The following is a 20,638-nucleotide window of genomic DNA, read 5'->3' as shown; positions in this document are numbered from 1 at the left end:
ATGGATGTGAGAGTTGGACTGTGAAGAAAGCTGAGTGCCAAAGAATTGATGCTTTTGAACTGTGGTGTTGGAGAAGACTCTTGAGAGTCCCTTGGACTGCAAGGAGATCCAACCAGTCCATTCTAAAGGAGATTAGTCCTGGGTGTTCATTGGAAGGACTGATGTTGAAGCTGAAACTCCAGTACTTTGGCCACCTCATGCAAAGAGTTGACTCATCGGAAAAGACTCTGATACTGGGAGGGATTTTGGACAGGAGGAGAGGGGGACGACCAAGGATGAGATGCCTGGATGGCATCACCAACTCGATGGACATGAGTTTGAGTGAACTCTGGGAGTTGTTGATGGACAGGGAGGCCTGGCGTGCTGCGATTCATGGGGTCGCAGAGAGTCGGACACGACTGAGTGACTGAACTGAGCTGAACTGAACTGATACATAAAACAACAACAACAAAAAAAACTCCATAGCTAGAAGCAGGCCTGAATTCTGTGATTATAATGCATTCATGTGTGATTCTCATCTCTCACCTTAACTTGCTTGCCTTGCAAATTAGGATCACTTCTCTCATTTCAGTCAGAAAAGTCCAAGACTCTCCAACATTTCAACTACAGGATATGAAGTCCAACTTTTTATTCACTGGCAAGTCATAAATATTTAGGGGATGAAAGTGTTTCTGCAAATGCAACTAATCAAAACAGCAATAAGAATTTCTAGTTGCATGTGCCTGGGCCTAAATGGGGAACTGAATAGATGGAGATACAAGAGATTACAAGGGATTCCTAAGTATTAAATGATCAGGGTGCTGCTAGTTTTGTTTCCCCAAGAGTAACATGACTGACTTAAGGTTTTGACTTCTGGGTACAATAGCCTCCTGGTAAAAAGAGACCCAAATTGACAGAGTTTTATTTAGAGTTCTGGATATTTCTCTTGGAGATGAAGACACATTTATTTTTTTATTAGTGACCACTGGTATGTACAGAATTTGGATCAAGGTAAGCACACAGAAAAAAGAAATGCCAACTGTTGGCAATGAGGTTTCAGGATTTTGCAGTGACAGGAACAGCCCTGACGAATTACCTCCGGACCTTCCTGTTTTCACGGCCACACGTCTCAAGAGAGAGAGCAAATCCAGAAGCCATGCTCTCCTAACGTGAAGCCTGTTAAGACACGGTGCTGTTTTGTCCTCAAGGGACGTGGCACTTAATAAAATCACACCAGCTCCTTTTTCCGCTGAGATGGACTTCATTTTTCCTTTGTTATTTCATTCACTCTTAATATATAACATTTTACCTGACCCATGCTCAATCTTCAAACCTGTTACAAAACCAAGTTTAACTAAAATGGTGCTCCTAATTGTATAATCACCATGAGACACTTTGCCAAATCAGTTACACTGACTAAAAGGATAAAGGTGCCATATGCAGGTTTGTGGGGCTTCCCTGGCCTCAGCAGTAAACAATCCTCCTGCCACGTAGGAGACTCGGGTTCAGTCCTGGTGGGAAAGATCCCCCGGAGTAGGAAATGGCAACCTGCTCCAGCATTCTTGCCGAGGAAACTCCATGGACAGAGGAGCCTGGTGGGCTACAGTCCATGGGGTTGGGAAGAGTCGGACACAACTTACTGACTAAACAACAATACAGTGCAGGCTTGACCTCTCCCGCTTGCATTTCAGTGATGGTGTGCCTTATGACAAATCATTTGGCCTGGAACATTATACAAAAACAAGGCAGCAGAACCCTAAGAATAAGACTGAAAACTTAAGTTGATAAATCTGATTTCTATTTGTAACTTGGCTTATGATTTATTAAATTACTTGAGAGATGTAGACAGACTCCCATAATTCTTCTGACCTTCAGTTTTCTGAGTGCACAAAATGGCAACTAAAAAACAGCGCTTTTGATATGCAACTGAAATATAGAGCCCTTCTTCTGACTGGCTACTGCAAAACTGAACAAAGAATCACTTAACCTTGCAACAGGCCTGTTACCCAAGGGAATCAGGAGGGACAATGGATGAATAGGAAATCGATTTTATATCACCACATCAGTACATCTGGGTATAGATTTCTTTTATGGGGAAAAAAAAGAACAGTAATTTTTTAATCCTAATATGCTTTTTCAAATTTGATTTTAAATACTAAAATTGTATTGAATCCTGGCTCTAAGAGCACAGGCATTATAGACAACAGGAAATGAAATCATTCACTTCCTCCAATTGTCCTCCATCTCCCCAGCTTTTCCCCCAGGCAGTGTCTTTGTCAATGACAAGAAAAACCTCCTCAGAAGGCTTTATACTGGATAAATTTAACTAGAAAGCTAGTGTTCTATCATTGTGGACTACTCTTAAAATTAGAGATTTTTAAAAATTTCTTTCTCTACGCAAACAATACTTTCTGTATTGTTTGGAAGCTCCAACACTTTGGCCACCTGATGAGAAGAGCTGACTTATTGGAAAAGACCCTGATGCTGGGAAAGACTAAAAGCAAAAGGAGAAGGGGATGACAGAGGATGAGATGGTTAGATAGCATCACTGACTCAATGGACATGAGTGTGAGCAAACTCCAGGAGATCAGAGAGGACAGAGGATCCTGGCGTGCTATAGTACATGGTATCACAAAGAATTGGACACTACTTAGCAAATGAACAACAAAAATAATACAAACAGTGTTCTTTAAAATCCACTAAGAACTTTCTCTTCTCTCAAACCTCAAAGTATTCCTCTCCCCAAAGCTTTCCCAGTCTCTAGGAAATTAAGCTCCAACCACACAAACACCAAAATATGTAACTTAATTAGACAATACAAGAGAGGAAAAGAATATAATACATTAAATTGCCATTATTCTTATCAGATAACATTTTTACTAATTCTCACATATGGGATTATTTTTCCATTATTGGTCATTTTTCATTTAAACCAGCTTGATGGGGAGCATCCATCTACTTAATTGTGTTTACAGAGAGAGAGACAAACACAGTAATTGAGACATGAAAGAGCATTATAAACCCTATGGAGTGGTGATGATGGCAGAATGCTTTCAAAGTGACAAGAAAAAAAGAGCATGACTTCCTATGTCCACATAATGCATTAATTTCATTAATCAGCCAATTGTATCGTAAACCCTGAAAGAGCAGCCTTATGTGAAGTCTGGGACCATTCTTAGCCTTCAATAAACAGGGACTAAAGTCAGTCTTGGAAGTATGCTCAGAGTACTGTGAATGATAAATTTTGCCTGCCATATCAGCAGACAACAGATGCTGCGGCCATCACACCATTCGCTAGAGCCACCCAATGTGTACCCTGCGGCTTTCCATGGCCCAGTGATAGACAATCCATCTGCCAGTGCAGGAGATGCAGGTTCAATCCCTGGGTCAGGAAGATCCCCTGGAGCAGGGAATGGTGACCCACTCCAGTATTCTTGCCTGGAAAATCCCATGGACAGAGGAACCTGATGGGCCGCAGTCCACGGAACTGCAAAAGAGTTGGACATGACTTAGGAAGTTAACAACAAAAAAACAACATTGATTCATTCCGAGGGGACTCAGAATGGGAAAACACAGGATGCTGGCTCCAGATAGCCTACGTGAGTGTCAAAGGGATCATTTCAATGAGCCCAGACTCTTGCATCTGCCCATACATAGAAGATTGCTAAATTCCTTGAGATGTCTGACTTTCTTTAATTAACAGTAATCATTTGATGCTCTGGGACTACCTGGTCTAAGTTGCAAAACTATATACCCTGATTCCTCCCTTACCTCTTCTGAGCAGTTCCTCAGTGCTTTTGAGAAGCTGTCTCCGAGGCTTGCAGGCTTCAGCAAGTCTTTGGAATAAAACATAATCCTCAACTTTTTGGCTGTGCTTTCTTTTCAGTTGACAGTTATAAAATTAAAGAGTCTTCCACTCGTGTCCCCCATGACTGCAATGTTAAGGAGTGAGTTTGAACCTAGAGGTCCAAATGCAAAAGTCCCCCAGGACCCAGAGTGGCCATCCCCTGGGCAACTGTGTCACTGATGAGGACAGTGTGGCCAGTAGCTTGCCTGCCTGGTCACAGAGAACTTTGAAAGGGCTCAGGGTTCTTGGCATTGGGGAGTGAACCCTCAACTGTGCAAATATCTCCATCTGCCCAATAAATCTCCTGAGCCAGCAACACTCGAGTCCTGCAGTAAAAAGGTCTGAGAGGCAAAAGCTGAGGACTTCTGCCTTCCTTTGTTTAGAATCATCAATTCCATCTCCAACACATGCCTGAAAGCTGGAAAAGCTGCCAGGCCTGAGAAGGGCTCTGCCTGTATGCTGTGCTAGGCTGACACTCCCTGCAGACTCAGACACACAGCCTTGCTCCTGGGTGACCTTGACTTCCAGGTGGCCTTGATAACATTGGGTCAGCAGCACCAGACTGCCAGGGAGCAGGTGGGCAGGTGGAGGGCTTCCTGCAGGCGCCCAGTCCACTTCACTGCTCCGCACCTTCCAGATTCTCTAACTGCTCAGCAGGGTGGAACAGGACTCTGGGTAAAATTATGCACAGGAGCACAATGAATAATAAGCTCAAACCTATGCTATTTGAGAAATTCAATGCTCTGGAGTTCCTCAAAAGCATCATCCTTCTGGAATTCATTTGCATAATCGCTCTTCACCACACCTGACGTGTCAAACCTTACCCCTGGGTACATGGTGTGTGAGCTTTCTCATCCGTCAGCAAAATAGCTGGATGGGGCCAAGTTCATCATTTACTGTCTCAGACATAACAGCGTTCAGACACAGATACTGGGATTCCGGTTGAGAAAATCCAAGACAAGAGAAGAGATGTGGACGTTCTGATAAGACCCAGGATGTATCAGCCAGAGAGCGGAGAAGGCTCAGACTCCTTTCTGCCAGTCCACCCTTCCCTGCAATTCTAGACTTGACTCACAGACTCAGAGTGCTAAAGATCTTACCTTTGCGCTGTCATTCCCCTAAATAAAATGGTGAGGGAAAGATCCTTTTGATTAAAGCTATTTCTTGCTTTTAGTGTTTAGATTTCAGGTGATAGGAAACCCAACTGGAAACGGCTTAAGAAAAATCTGAAACGCATTGACTCACATAGCTGAAAGGTCAATGGAGCCCGGCTGGACTCAGGGGCTAGAGAGGATGGTGTCATCAGGAATCATTCTTCACATCCCTCAGCCCTGCCTGTTTGCTGTGTTTTCAGGTCAGTTCACACCTCATGGGGACAAAAAGGCTGCCAGAAGCATTAACCTTTCATTCTACACCACCAAGTCCAGTGGGAAATAGGATTCTCCTCTCCTGCAGGCTTGGCACACCCCAAAGTCCCAGAGCTCACTCAGGCCAGGCAGAAACAATCCATCTCCAGGACTCTGGGTTTCACATCTTGTTTTTCTTTTGTCATTTTTGGCCACAGTTTCACTTGCTCATCTGTTTCTTGCTTACCTGTGGCCTGAAGTCCAGGACAGTATTTACGCAGAACTAGGTTCTACTAAAATGGAATGAAACATGAGTCAGGACACGTGTCCACAGACTCAGATCATGTATCCCCAGGAACCTGGCTGAGATTTACTGATACTAAACTCTTTAGTCCATCTTGACACCTCCAGTTCATCATACGTAATGGAGAATGTTTATTGCTGGCTTACCTTCACTTCTATCACTTTTGGAAAGTTTGAGACTTAGTCCAGTTTCCCACCCTGCCTATCCTTGTAAGTCCCAGGATGCATTGCCTCCTCAGACATGGCTTAAACCATGCTAATCCCCAAACACGCATCCTTTATCAACAGATACCCGTATGGAACCTCAAAGTGACTCTCAAGCATTTTTTAATGGCTCAAAACACCCAGATGTCTATTTGCATCAGACTTTGAATCTCTTCTAGGGGGAGGATTCCCAAAGACCTATCATTAGCTCCCAATAAAGTGAGGGTGTTTCCTGATTCCCTTCACAAGCCTATCAAGTTATTGGAGACTCCAGAGAGCTAAGGGCACTGAAGGCTGCTTACAGGAATTTCTCAAATTGCCTGTTTAAAAAGAAAATTGTCTCTGAATTAATTAGTCTGACTCCCTTTTCGGGAAATTAGAAGACACTTGATCTTTGGACCTCTGGAGCAGGAAACAGCAACCCACTTCAGTATTCTTGCCTGGGAAATCCCATGGACAGAGGAGCCTGACAGGCTACAGTCTAAGGGGTCACAAGCATTGGACATGCTCCTTGGAAGGAAAGGTATGACAAACGTAGACAGCATATTAAAAAGCAGAGACATCACTTTGCTGACAAAGGCCCGTATAGTCAAAGCTATGGTTTTGCCAGTGGCTGTGTATGGATGTGAGAGTTGGACCATAAAGAAGGCTGAGCACTGAAGAATTGATGCTTTTGAACTGTGGTGTTGGAGAAGACTCTTGAGAGTCCCTTGGACTGCAAGGAGAACCAGTCCATCCTAAAGGAAATCAATCCTGAATATTCACTAGAAGGACTGAGGCTGAAGCTGCAGCTCCAGTACTTTGGCCACCTGATGTGAAGAGCCAATTCACTGGAAAAGACCTTGATGCTGGGAAACTGTGAAAGGCTGAGGACAGGAGGAGAAGAGGGTGACAGAGATTGAGATGGTTGGATGGCATCACCGACTCAACAGACATGAGTTTGAGCGACTGAATAACAACAACCCTTTCTGGGCTTGAGCTTTTATTCAGGACCTCCAGTGAACTCATGAGGGTACCTCAGGCTTCAGTCCTGCTCTGAAGTCACATCTACCCACCTGGCAGGGTCTGGAACCGTGCACCCCCGTGCCTCGCATCACTGGTGGTTCTGGGTCTCCCAGTGGGAGAGGCTCCCATTGGTGGCTCTGGCAGTCCTGGAGGCAGCAGGCTGTACCCGAGGGGTCGCCCCTTCACTTTCCTGCATGGGATCCAGGGCTCCTGAGAATCAGGCAGAACTGCAGCTCCTGATCAGGGCCTCCGGAAGGAGCACTGAGGCATCTAGCTCAGGGATACAGGAGCATCACGAGGTCCCCATGGAAACAGGGAACGATGAACCTCCCAGCGATGGGCAATGATCCAGATCTGGCCAGGTGGCCACTCACCACCTCTCATGCAGCCTGAGGAAGGGCCTCCAAGTGCCTGAGATTCGAGGCTGTAGTGGTCCAGTCATCAGCGAGACCACTCAGAGGATGATCCCAAGAGTGGCCTTGGGCAAGTCGGTCTTTTCCTGTGGCTCAGTGGTAAAGAATCCGCCTGCAGTGTAGGAGCTGCAGGAGACGTGGGTTCAGTCCCTGGATTGGGAAGATCCCCTGGAGGAGGGCATGGCAACCCACTCCAATATTCTTACCTGGACATTCTCATGGACAGAGGGGCTTGGTGGGCTACAGTCCACGGGGTCACAAAAAGACAGACACAACTGAAGCAAATGAGCAAGCACACACTTAGGCAGGTTGTGTTCTGACTCAGGTCAGTTTGGGCCTGCCTGAGGGCAGAGGAGAGGTGTGGGACCAACGTCTGGTTCTGTGGAAGTAATAGGGAACACAGCCACCGACCTCTGCAGCAGCCGGTGCTGACCCCACGGGGAGGGGCCGCACAGGGCTCGCTTGGGGACCCAGAGAAGGCCTTTCAGAAAAGGGAGACCCAGAGAAGGCCTTCCTGGAATGAGGCCCACGGGAGCTCAGGCCCAGGCTGCAGCCACCTTCCCTTCTAGACAGGCTCTTGGGACCGCACCTCTCAAGTCAAGAGCAAATGCTTTAACTGGAAGTCACTGGCTTTAGTTTGGGGTTTCTTGTTTGTTTGTTTTTTGTTTTTGGTGTGGAAGGCATTTTGAGAAGCTTTATTTCATAATAGGAAATGCTCAGGGCCTGAAACAAGGCCAGACCTGAGTTAATATCTTGGCTTGGCCACTGACTTGTTCTGTGACCTTGGGCAAGTTATTTCACTGCCCTGACTTTCCTTTTTCTGATCTGTGAAATGAGAAAAATGAAATCCTACTTCCAAAGTGAGTGACAGGACAGGAATGAATATACTTGAGACAGTGGGCAGGCGGCCCCTGCATGCAGAAAGACGAGGCCCTCTCCCGTCACTGCTGCTGCTGCTGCGCTGCTTCCACGCCTTAGTAAGTGTGCGTCCAGGGCCCAGCGCTCCTAGCTGTGCATTCGAGAGCTCTAAGGCCCTAAGACATCTGATAAGGGAGCTGCAGGACTGTACTCCACAGCAGCTGCGTCTGAGTGCTTTATAAAACGTGCATGCTAAGTCACATCAATCATGTCCAACTCTCTGCAACCCCATGGACTGCAGCCCACCAGGCTCCTCTGTCCACGGAATTCTCCAGGCAAGAACACTGGAGTAGGCTGCCATGTCCTCTTCCAGGGGATCTTCTCGACCCAGGGACCAGATCCACACCTCTTATGTTTCCTGCATTGACAGGCAGGTTCTCTACCACTAGTGCTCTGTGCGAAGCCCTTTTAAAGCACATCCAAATAAATTGTGGGGTAGCTTCATCACAAGTTGAAATATGTAAATCCCCTTCTGGAAGAACTGCAGACTTGAATTATAATGCTGCATTTTACGATTAACCCATAAGCCATATAAGCTTCCTGCTTTACACTTAAAAAATGTCTTTTGACAGAAATATCCTAGTCTTTATATGTGGAATCTTAAAAGAAATGATCAAATGAGCTTACAAAAAAGAGACAGACTTTTAGACTTTTAGAAAATGAACTTAGAGAATGAACCAGGGAGGGTGGATAGAAGGAAGGGACAGTTAGGAAGTTTGGAACAGACATGCACACAGTGCTATATTTAAATTGGATAACCAATAAGGACCTACTGTGCAGCACGGGGAACTCTGCTCAGTGTTATGCAGCAGCCTGGAGGGAAGCGGGGGGGTTGGGGGAAAATGGATGCATGTATTTGTGTGACTGAGTCCTTTCACTGTTCACTTGAAACTATCACAACATTGTTTGTTAATCAGCTATATCCCAACAGGGGCTTCCCCAGTGGCCCAGTGGTAAAGAACCTGCCTGCAATGAGGGAGACATAAGAGATGTGAGTTCAGTCCCTAGGTTGGGAAGATCCCCTGGAGGAGGGCATGGCAACTCACTCCAGTATTCCTTCCGGGAAAATCCCATGGACAGAGGAGCCTGGCGGGCTACATTCCATGGGGTCATAAAAGAGTCAGACAGGGCTAAAGTGACTCAGCAGCAGCAGCACATCCCAATATAAAATAAAGCGTGTTTAAAACAGAAAAACAAAATGCCTTTTGAGATGTTTAATGCTTTGCACGATGATCTTACAAACCACCCTTAAAACAGCTTGCTAGGAAGAGAATATCTAGCAAAATCCCTTCATTCTGAAAAATAGAAAATCAAGTGTGAAGTTAAGAGTTTCTTTTTTGATTGCCTTAACCACGCCAGGCATCCGTGACTCTGGCCAGCTCATCATCATTACCAAACCATGAATGAAGACCCAGATGATGACAGGCAAGCCCATCTGCAGACAGTGCAAGTGAAGGGGCTGGAGAGACAATGAATGACGATGGACACATTGACCTGCATGGATTGGAATGTTGAGTTGAAGCCAAGAAGTTGAGAGTAGATAGAGGAAATGGAAATTTCTGCCTTTCAGTAAAACATATACACATAAGAGTGGGATGATGAAGACTTGGCTTGGCAATACTTTAGCAAAAGAATTGAGGAGGTTTAGATTTTAAGATGCTGAAGCTCCAATACTTTGGTCACCTGATGTGAAGAGCTGACTCATTGGAAAAGAACCCGATGCTGGGAAAGATTCAGGGCAGGAGGAGAAAGGGATGACAGAGGAGGAGATGGTTGGATGGCATCACCAACTCGATGGACGTGAGTTTAAGCAAACTTCGGGAGACAGCGAAGGATGGAAGCCTGGAGTGCTGCAGTCCGTGGGGTTACAAAGAGTCAGACACAACTTAGTGAATGAACAACAAGATTTTAAGAAGCATAATTGAGAGCAGAACATAGGACTTAGAGGAAGTAACAGGTCCCTTTACTGTGAACTGAGTAGGTGACACCTGGAGGTATCTGCTAGGGAAATCTCAGTAAACATCTGGATGAAGGCAGCTGAGATGCTCAAGGTCTAGACCATCTCACACCAAGAACAGAGAGGACTGTTTAGCCTGAAGCAGAGGGCTGAGAAGGGAAGGAAAGGTTCCTTCAAACTGTTAAAGGACGGTACATGTGGGGCAAGGATGCTGCGTGCTTCAGGACCAGCAGGTCTATCCAGGTGTATGGGGTATTTGGCTGATGCCACAAGGAGCAGACCTGATACAGTAAGTGCCCACTACTGTAGCTGACAACGCTCACAGGGGCTGCTGAGTGAGATACAAGGTCCGCTCCAGATGAGCAGCAAGAGGACCCCCTCCCTGTAGACAGTACAGGGGGTATCCTGCAATTCCGAAGGTCCAGCCAGCTTCCCTTCTATATTACAAACCCAGGAAGGGGCTGCGGAATAACAAAGTAAGGCCCATGAGAGCTCACTGAGACTAGCTGAAATATTTTGATCGTCTATCCTGTTGATCGATAAACCACAAAAGAATGGCACTTGGGAGATCCCGCTCTTTCCACAAAGGCAGCTCTGATGCTCAGAGAACAGAACCTAGGCTCTGGGACTGGCTAAAGCCTCAAAATAACCATAGCGTCAGGAGGGGAGGAGCAGCATTTACAGAGCATCTCACAGCATAGTGGCTGTGGATATGACGCTCCACGGTCTACACACGTGTTCTTTCGTGGGTTGCTATGGTCGTGTTCTGCCATTTCAGAAATGACTTCAGGTAGGTTGCAAGGAAACACAAAACATGTCTAGATTTACCTGAAGTAAAAGTTAAATGGCAGCAGATAAAAATATAAGGAAGAAGGGAATTCCCTGGCAGTCCGGTAATTAAGACTCCACGGTTCCAACGTAGAAGACCCCAGATTCCATCTCTGGTCAGCGAACTAAGATCCCAAATGCCGTGCAATGTGGCCAATTTTACAAACAACAAGGTCAAGAGGGAGAGGACACACATATATGTATACACTTATAGCTGATTCATATTTGACAGAAAACAGCAAAACCTTGTATAGCAATTAGCCTCCAATTAGCAACAAATTTTAAAAAATACAAAGAAGGAAAGCAAAATGGGTACAGGCTTAATTTTGTGTTTACAACTTCTAGGAGGCACACAGAGACAGTCATCCCATTTTACACATGAGTTAACTGAGGCTCACAGGCTGAGTTTTGTTGACTATGAGGGCTACTTCATTTCTTCTAATAATTTTCCTGAGAAATCTGTAAGCAGGTCAAGAAGCAACAGTTAGATCCAGACATGGAACAACGACTGTTTCCAAACTGGGAAAGGAGTACATCAAGGCTGTACATTGTCACCCTGCTTATTTAACTTATATGCAGAGCACATCATGTGAAATGGCAGGCTGGATGAAGCACAAGCTGGAATCAAGACTGCCAGGAGAACTATCAATAACCTCAGATATGCAGATGACACCACCCTTACAGCAGAAAGCGAAGAGGAACTGAAGAATCTCTTGACAAAAGTCAAAGAGGAGAGTGAAAAAGCTAGCTTAAAACTCAACATTCAAAAAAACAAAGATTGTGGCATCTGGTCCCATCACTTCAAGGCAAACAGATGGGGAAACAATGGAAACAGTGACAGACTTTATTTTATTGGGCTCCCAAACCACTGCAGATGGTAACTGCAGTCATGAAATTAAAAGACACTTTCTCTTTGGAAAAAAAGCAATGGCCAACCTAGACAGCATATTAAAAAGCAGAGATGTTACTTTGCCAACAAAGGTCCATCTAGTCAAAGCTACGGTCTTCCCAGTCATCATGTACGGATGTGAGAGATAGATCATAAAGAAAACTTGTGCCAAAGAACTGATGCTTTGGAACTGTGGTGTTGGAGAAGACTCTTGAGAGTCCCTTGGACTGCAAGGAAATCCAACCAGTCAATCCTAAAGGAAATCAGTCCTGAATATTCACTGGAAGGACTGATGCTGAAGCTGAAACTCCAGTATTTTGGCCATCTGATGAGAAGAACTGACTCATTGGAAAAGACTCTGATACTGGGGAAAGATTGAAGGTGGGGAGGAGAAGGGGACAACAGAGGATAAAATGGTTGGATGGTATCACCAGCTCGATAGACATGAATCTGAGCAAACTCTGGGAGTTGGTGATAGACAGGGAAGCCTGGCGTGATGCAGGCTATGGGGTTGCAGAGTCGGACACGACTGAGTGACTGAATGGAACAGGCTGAATAATTTCCTAAAATCAAACACCAAATGGAGCATATGGACTGGGATTTTAATCAAGGTCTTTCTGAGTACCATCACCGTCTCAGGAAGAGCTGAAGATGAAGTCACACTGATTATCTTCTTCCTGATTAGGGTTAAGGTGGGACAAGATCATGACATCTGTAACTGAACAACAACGAATACAGGCATGGAATGCAGAGTTGATTTTTTTTGTAAAGCAATCACATAGAATGATTCGTGTCTTAAGCCAGCACAGTGGTCTCATGAACATGCTTATAGTATACTTGTTAACAAGGATACTGTCCAGAACTCTTTAACATTTTAAGACGAATCTGGACAATATAATAGAAACATAACAACCGTGAACTTTCATGTGCCCTTCAGGTGACTGTTACCTGTGTCTCCTCGTAGCTATGGTATTTAACATTTTATAGAAGACTTTTGGAACTTCCCTGGTAGCTCAGTGGTGAAGAATCCACCTGCCAATGCAGCAGCTGTGGGTTCAATCCCTGGGTCAGGAAGACCCCCTGGAGAAGAAAATGGCAACCCACTCCAGGATCCTTCCCCGGGAAATTCCACGGACAGAGGAGCCTGGCAGGCTACAGTCCATGGGGTCAGAATAGAATTGGACATGACTCAGTGTCCGAACCACAACAGAAGACTTTTGCAGTATCAAAATCCAATCATTGTGAACGGAACTTTTCCTACTTTAGCGCTGCTAAGTCAGTTCAGTCATGTCCGACTCTGCAACTCTGTGGACTGTAGCCCACCAGGCTCATAAGGCCATCAGATTCTCCAGGCAAGAATACTGGAGTGGGTTGCCATGCCCTCCTCCAGGGAATCTTCCTGACCAGTCAACTCCTTTAGGACTGAGACGCTGGATGAAACAACCAGGGCCATGAGTCAAATGCTTTCTAGCCTAAACATTTGCTGCATGTTAACGATAAAGTTTGGTTATTTAGAAATTGTTTATATATAGAGAGAAGGATGATAAATCATAATATCAATATGTATTTCTAAAGCTCTTTAAAAGTACTCTAACATAAGAGGATTTATAAACATCAGGCACTATTATTACAGTGCCATCACTGCCTGTAAATTAAACGGAGACACCAGGCAGAACTCATCAAGACTGATTTTAAAGGCCTTCTTAGTTAAGAACAGTTTAATAGCGAACATCGTGTTGAGGCAAATGAGATCCAGATTCCGCTTCCCTTTCTCTTTTACATAATATTGTTGGACTTCATTAAGTCAAGAAATAGTCATGGAGCACCTACTGTGAGCAGGGCTGTTCTGTACATACAACATAGGGACACAAAGATGAAAACAGAGAAGTCCAAACTTGGAAGCAGTATCAGTCCACACCAATCGTTGGTACAATTTACAACAGCCACAGAGCAAATTTGTTTTCCAAAAGTGATGGCTTCGGTACCTCTCATCCTAAAAGTCCTTCCTGAACCTTCCATTCATCCATCAACAGGTGGAATGATTCTCTGAATCATTCAGAGATGCCTTTTGAATCTATGTGGGTGGAAGTGGAGGTGTGTGGGAGGGGAGAGCATTGGATGAGAAGAGCCTGGCCAAGGGAAGGCTGGGAATGAAAAATGTGACTATGTGATGTATGAAAAAGTACTGTGGAAGATAAGGACTGGGGTGAAGTGGGTCTGCATCTGTGCTGTCCAACACAGTAGCCTCTGGTCACACGCAACTACTTAAATTTAGATTAATTAAAACTCGATGGAATTTCAACTTCAGCCACACTAGCCCTGTGGCGAGTGCTGGGAGGGCTGCCACGTTGGAAGAGGCAGGCACAGAGCAGTTCCAGCGGTGCGGGGCTCTGGGGGACTTCTCCTTGTCAGGCAGCAATGAGCCAGCTCAGACTTCGGAGACAGTGTGACCTGTACTGCTTCTGGGGAATCAACCGGACAGCAGCTTAGTTAGGCGGGCAGAGGACATGTTTGTCACCAGCCCCCAGTGAGGAGCAGCGTTTCGGTACAGATTCTGCAGATCTCAAGACAGACCAAGCTGGGGCAAACTGACAGGCCAGAGTCACCAGGTAGCTAGCTGGTGACTGACTTACTGTTTCCACAGAGAATGAAAATGGTCCCAGGGGACTTCCCTGAAGTCCAGTGGTTAGGACTCTGCCCTTCTAATGCAGGGGCCATGGCTTTGATCCCTGGTAGGGGATTGAAGATCCCACATACAGCCAAAAAAAGAGAAAGAAAGAAGCTGGCTCTATTAGAGTACAGGGCTCACTGGAGTCTTGCAAAAACCAAAGGCAGCTTTAAAAGGTCTGGAAGAGAAATCAGAGGACTGGAAAGAGAGGGAGCAGAGGTGGAGAGGGAGGGGGAGCCAGGTGAGGAGACGATGAGGGCTCTTCACCACACCCCCAGGGTGAGGCTGGAGACCCTGGTGCCCACTGGCAGACTGTGCTCACTGACACACAGAGAGGAGAGTATCTCTTAGCTGGGACAGTTAGTAAACAATCAATCACACTAACAACTGCTTCTCTGCATCAGATGGAAAAGAAAGTAATGGGAACGGCTACAGAGACACTCACAAATAAGAATAAGAAAAATCACTAGTGCTTGAAATAAAAACCAACAGTTTCAGATACAGAGAATGCGCTTTCCAGATCTAGATGGGATTTCCTGCCATTTCCTTTCTGGGTTCCCACCACTCTCACTGTTCCAAATTCCATCTCCAATCTTTTAAGCAGATGGCCACAGGGCTCTGTATTCGGAGGCTTAACACGAGGTGACAAGAGGCTCTCAGCTGGCTGGCTCCTGCACCCACACCTCTTCCTGCCCCCACCAGCTGCACCGAATGTCTTCTCCAACTTGGCTCCTTCAGAGAGACTGACGTCCTCATACATACCCACAGACCCTGCTGTGCTCTTCTCATCCCAGGACAGCTGACCAAAGCCCCCACACGTAACAGAGTGCTACCCTGAGCAAAAGAATGGGTCACAGCATCATCATCTCTTTGTGTGGCTGAATAAGGAAATACTTGAGCAGCCTATATTTTTAAGTAACTTGCATAAACCTACAATTCATATTTCAATGTATCATCCTAAATGGGTGGCTGACTCTTGGAAGTGAGGAAACTAAATAAGAAAATACACAACTTGTATTGCACAGGTGTTAGGATGACTCCCCTCAACAAAAGCATCTCACAAAGATTTCCCCACTTCCCTTTCTATGGGAAACCAGTCAATCCTAAAGGAAATCAACCCTGAATATTCATTGGAAGGACTGATGCTGAAGCTGAAGCGCCAGTACTTTGGCCACCTGATGTGAAGAACAGTCTCACTGGGAAAGACCTGATGCTGGGAAAAACTGAAGGCAAAAAAAGAAGAGGGTAGAGAATGAGATGGTTAGATAGCATCACTGACTCAATAGACAGACAGGAATTTGAGCAAACTCCAGGAGATAGTGAAGGACAGGGGGGCCTGGTGTGCTGCAGTCCTTGGGGTCGCAAAGAATTGGACACGACTTAGTGACTGAACATCACCCCCTCCAGTTCAAAGGGGATGCCTTTTGCTTATCAAATTCTTCTCTGGCCCCCTACCAAAAACTGGTTTTCAAACATATCTGAGAACAGGAGACAAAAAGAAATCTTTTATGTTAAAGATCACCTTTAAAATATCGTGCACTTTCCTGAATAGTTAAAAAACCTATGAGATTGTCACACCTCTTATTCCCAAGTGTTTTTACCTTTCAGAAATATGATTTTCCGAGCTCCACAAAAGTCCCCCAAATTGTTTTCTCCTTGAGAAGCTTAAAGACAAGCCAGTGCTGGTGACTTTCTTTTCCTTCTGACTCTGTAAATATGCCCAGCATCTCTCTGCATGCCTGCTCACTCAGTCACGTCCAATTCTTTGTCACGCCATGGACTGAAGCCCACCAGGCTCCTCTGTCCATGGGATTTTCCAGGCATGAATACTGGAGTGGGTTGCCATTTCCTTCTCCAGGAGATCTTCCTGACCCTGGGATTGAACCCGCATTCCTTCGTCTCCTGTACTGCAGGCAGATTCTTTTACCACTGAGCTACGTGGGAAGCCCCAGCATCTATTCAGACAAATGCAAAAGAGACTCTTGCTTACGTGTAAATTTCAAGATGGCTTCACTTGTACAGCAACAAGCCCACCTTTTCAAAGTTGAGGAATCTGCCAGACACAGGCGAGGCCTTCCCCACCTCCTGGTGGTCTCACAGCACTGACTCACCTTGGGGTGCTCCAGTTTGGTTCGATTTCCCCAGGACCCCTAAATGTGAGGTCCCAGAGATGGTTAGCACAGTCTGGGGTCAGGAATTCCAGGCAGGGCAGTCAGAGAAGAGCCCCACCAGTGCAGGTCCATGTGGCAGTTACTGTGTTCGAGGTGCTTTGTGACTATTAACTCATATTCCCCTGCAAGGCTGGGAAGTAGGCCTTATTCTTTTGGCCCCATTTTACAGAAGAGAAGAGAAAAGGCTGAGGTCATCCACATCAAATGATGAAGGTGAGGTGTGAGCCCTGGCAGGCTGGCGGCCCGCGCTGGGTGTTCATCATAACATCCTATTGCCTGCCCCAGGAAGATGTGCGTTTCCATTCACATAAACCGTCTAACCACATGGTCTCCTAACATAACTCTGGTCTCTGTGACACATGCGGGCGCAACGTAAAGTGGCAATGTGAGTGTGCTGAGTCGCTTCAGTCGTGTCTCACTCTGTGCAACCCTATGGAAGCCCGCCAGGTTCCTCTGTCCATGGGATTCTCCAGGCAAAATACTGGAGTGGGTTGCCATTTCCTTCTCCAGGGGATCTTCCCAACCCAGGGATCAAATGTGTGAGTCTTCTGTCTCTTGCATGGGCAAGCGGGTTCTTTACCACTAGCGCCACCGGGCAGAGCCATGGGCAATGTAGATACGTTACAGAGGACGGATTAGGGCTTGGATGGGACAGCCCAGGTACAGCTTGTAAATGAGGGCAAAGGAGACAACCCAGCTGGAGACAGGCCGGCTCATCTTGCCCCCTCCTCTGGCTGTTGTTCAGGCCCTCCCCCAGCAAATCAATGGCTCTTGAAAGTTTCTCACAGAACCATTACTTCCCACCAGTTCGGACAAAATCATGGCCCTAGTGGGATTTCCCTGGTGCTCCAGTGGTTAACACTCTGCCTTCCAATGAAGAAGACAAGAGTTTGATCCCTAATCAGAGAACTAAGATCCCACATGCCGTGTGGCACAACCGAGAAAAAAAAAAGACAGCTCTGGCTCCATCACTGTTTGCTTGAGGAAATTTATGACTGACCAGTACAAATAGCCAAGACAAAGCATACGCGTCATCTTCTAGTTCAACGGTGCTCAGGAAAAAAATGGTGTACTCACTTTGAGCTGGGATGCATGCACACTGGTACATGCGTGGCATGTGTGTTTCAAAGGCCCACAGAAGGCAGATGAGCCCCCAAGAAGCAATCTGATCCAATGGCTAGACCATGGCTCTTAAGACAACCTCTCAAGAGCAACTGTTAAGAGTGGGCAGTGATTGCTGTATTTAAAATGGATACCAAAAGGGAACTACTGTACGGCACAGGGAACTCTGCTCAGTGTTACGTGGCAGCCTGGATGGGAAGGAAGTTTGCTGGAGAATGGATACATGTATATGTATAGCTGGGTCCCTTGGATGTTCACCTGAAACTATCACATTGTTAACCGGCTAAACCCCAAAACAAAGTAAAAAGCTTTTTTTTTAAAAAAAAAAAAAAAAAAAGAATGCACAGAGATAACTCAATTTCCTTCACAGCTGGTGAAACCTAGACTGGTGCCGATTGCAAATTTGCCATCAGTAGACTTGGCCCAGAACCTGGAAGCTGAGTGGGTGATCTGGTGCAGGGTCGGGGTGGGGTCGCTAGGGCTGCCCCACAGGAGGACAAAACCTGATGCCTGGACTTCTCATAGACAAAGGTTGAGGAGCATCCTGAACTCAAGTCTTAGCAAAGCAAGTCAGTAATGATTTTAGGGTCTTACTTGTAGTTTTTCTCCCAGAATTTCACTGGCCTGACATACGAAGTGATAAAAATGACGCTCCCAAGAAATGGGCTCAGTGGAGTAGAAACGATGGACGTGGCAAACGTCTGAAAGAAAAGCATGGCAGAATCTGAGGATTTCGAGTTAAGGCTCAAAAAGTGTGCTCATTGTTATTTTTCTAAATAATATTTGAGATTTTAACAAGTTTATATGAAAGCCATTTTCTCACCAAGGAAAGAAAGACAGGCATCCCTATGATGGCTGTAGGTACATTTTTGGAAATGTAAAATTTTCAATAGCATCCTGCTAGGTCTCATGTATCACCACTGCGAAAACCAAATGATTCTCATAAAATTCCCAGCAGTCTCAGCACAATTCATGGCAAAGATTTAATATCTAACATTTGAAAAGAACAGTGCTTTTTCCTGAGATAACATTAGCTGAACCAGACACACTGTGGCACATTTACTAAAGTACTAAGCAGCTTTATAAATAATTAAAATTAAATTATACTCTGAAAGTAAATAAATACCATTGTTTGGGAAGACAGCATCTCTGTTCCTCAAAGAATCTTTTCCCACTATTCAAAAATCTGTGTCTTTTATCACACTCTGAACACCAAGAGATCAATTCAATTAAAAAAAGAAAAAAACCCAGCTTATATCTGGTTTATAAGTTAAAAACGTGTACACATAGTCACAGTGTGCTGCCGGCTGTCATCTCCCTAGTACGCTGCATGAGTTCCTACTTGCTGGCATGCCTCAACTTTACATACACTGATCAGAAATCTAATTGTCCAAAATTAAAATAAGCATGGCTCTAACTTTTGGCTTAAGGTCAACTAATGGACCTCTGGAAATCCGGGGGAGGCGCAGAGGGCTAGTCCCTCCCCAGTTTCCCACCATCACTGGGGAACCCCCTCCAGCTGTCAATCACACTCACATCACTGTGGTTCGGGGGTGATGGTGGGGCCTGAGGGGAAGAGGCGGCAGAGGTCAGTGGGGAGCCAGACTGCCCAGGTTTTGCGTGTGCATGTGATTCCTTGTGCTTCAGGGTGAGGCCTGCTTGATTCTACCGCAGGTCTGATCTGATTTATAAGGATGGGGCTTCTCTGATGGCTCAGTGGCTAAGACTCCACACTCTTAAAACAGGGGACACAGGTTCAATCCCTGGTCAGAAAACTAAGGTCCACACACTACAGGGCAGGGCCAAAAAAAATATCTGATCTCCTATAAGGCTGATTTTCCCACCTGGAAAATGTGCCTTTTTCTCACTGTTGCACAAATGGAGGTCTTATTTCTATAGCCCATTTTAAAAAGTTCCAGTGGATAGTAAGAAATGCCTCCATGCTGGTCACGGATAGGAGGGCTCTGTGTTTCATTACCTACCGGAACATAGAAGGGCTTTCCCATGTTATCAATGGCAGGGCTTTTGCGATATGGGACTTCAGATACCCATTTACGTATAAATACAGAAGTGTGAGTGAGCCTTGTCGGTCTACAGACACTTCCCTGAGCATTTTCATAGATGTAAAAGTTTTCTTCATTTGTAACTATGTCTTTTTTTTTTTTTTCCCAATTTGCTGTTTATTTCCAAACATCTTGAGGAGTGAAATGACACACCCGCCATTCATAATTGTGTTGAACTGTTTGGGTATCAAAAGATCTCGCTTGTGCTACACTTTCAGTCCAGTTCCCTTTATTCTGACCTAGGTCCAAATGCAGAATCAGTTTCTTGTTAATTTGAAAATGGGAAAGATCTAAATATCTCTACTACACGGGACGTCCCTGGTGCTCCAGTGCTTAAGAATCTTCCTTCCAATACAGTGGGCGTGGGTTCAGTCCCTGGTTGGGGAACTAACATCCCACATGCCACCAGGCACCTAATCCCATGTGTCACAACTAGTGAGACCACTCACTGCAACAAAGACACAGAACAGCCAAAAAATAGATTTAAAAAAATTTTTTTAAACAAAGTATCAACAATCAAAAATTAAAAAAAATACCTCTGCCACAAAACATACCAACTTAGTACACCTCCATCATCAGACGTAAAAGGAACTACACAGGAGATGTCACTGAGAAAAGGTGCTGAAAAAGCAGAGTGGGGCCACAGGGGAGATTCCTGAGAAGTGGGGTGTTGTGGGGAGGGGGGTAGGGGAAGGAGAGAAGAGAGGCTCATCCACTCTGGCAGGTTCAGGGGGCCCTGTGGGGTTAGCAGAAGAACCAGGGCAAGGTAAGTGGAAGCCAGGCCGGGCCGCAGGCTGGGTGGGCTGGCACTGCCATTCTTTTTGCTTCTAAACATTTCCCCAAAGAGTATGCTATCCATTTTTTAAACACCAGAAACAGTTATCCAGACATTAAAAAATGAGGAAAATATTGCTAGCTTATAAAG

The 20,638-nt window shown here is 45.5% G+C and overlaps 1 protein-coding gene across 1 annotated transcript in view; it reads right to left on the bottom strand.

Annotated features, from left to right (window-relative positions):
* The window catches only part of PCNX2 (pecanex 2), a 306,992-nt gene that overhangs the window by 81,522 nt on the left and 204,832 nt on the right, over positions 1-20,638 (bottom strand). The window contains exon 23 of the mRNA XM_068982673.1: positions 18,245-18,374. Coding sequence (XP_068838774.1) covers positions 18,245-18,374 — 130 coding nt within the window. The remainder of the gene's footprint in view (positions 1-18,244; positions 18,375-20,638) is intronic.

This window comes from Capricornis sumatraensis, chromosome 10 (genome assembly GCF_032405125.1).
Source record: "Capricornis sumatraensis isolate serow.1 chromosome 10, serow.2, whole genome shotgun sequence".
Lineage (NCBI taxonomy): Eukaryota > Metazoa > Chordata > Mammalia > Artiodactyla > Bovidae > Capricornis > Capricornis sumatraensis.
Note: the sequence above shows the minus strand (reverse complement) of the source record. Positions and strands in the feature narration are given on the sequence as shown.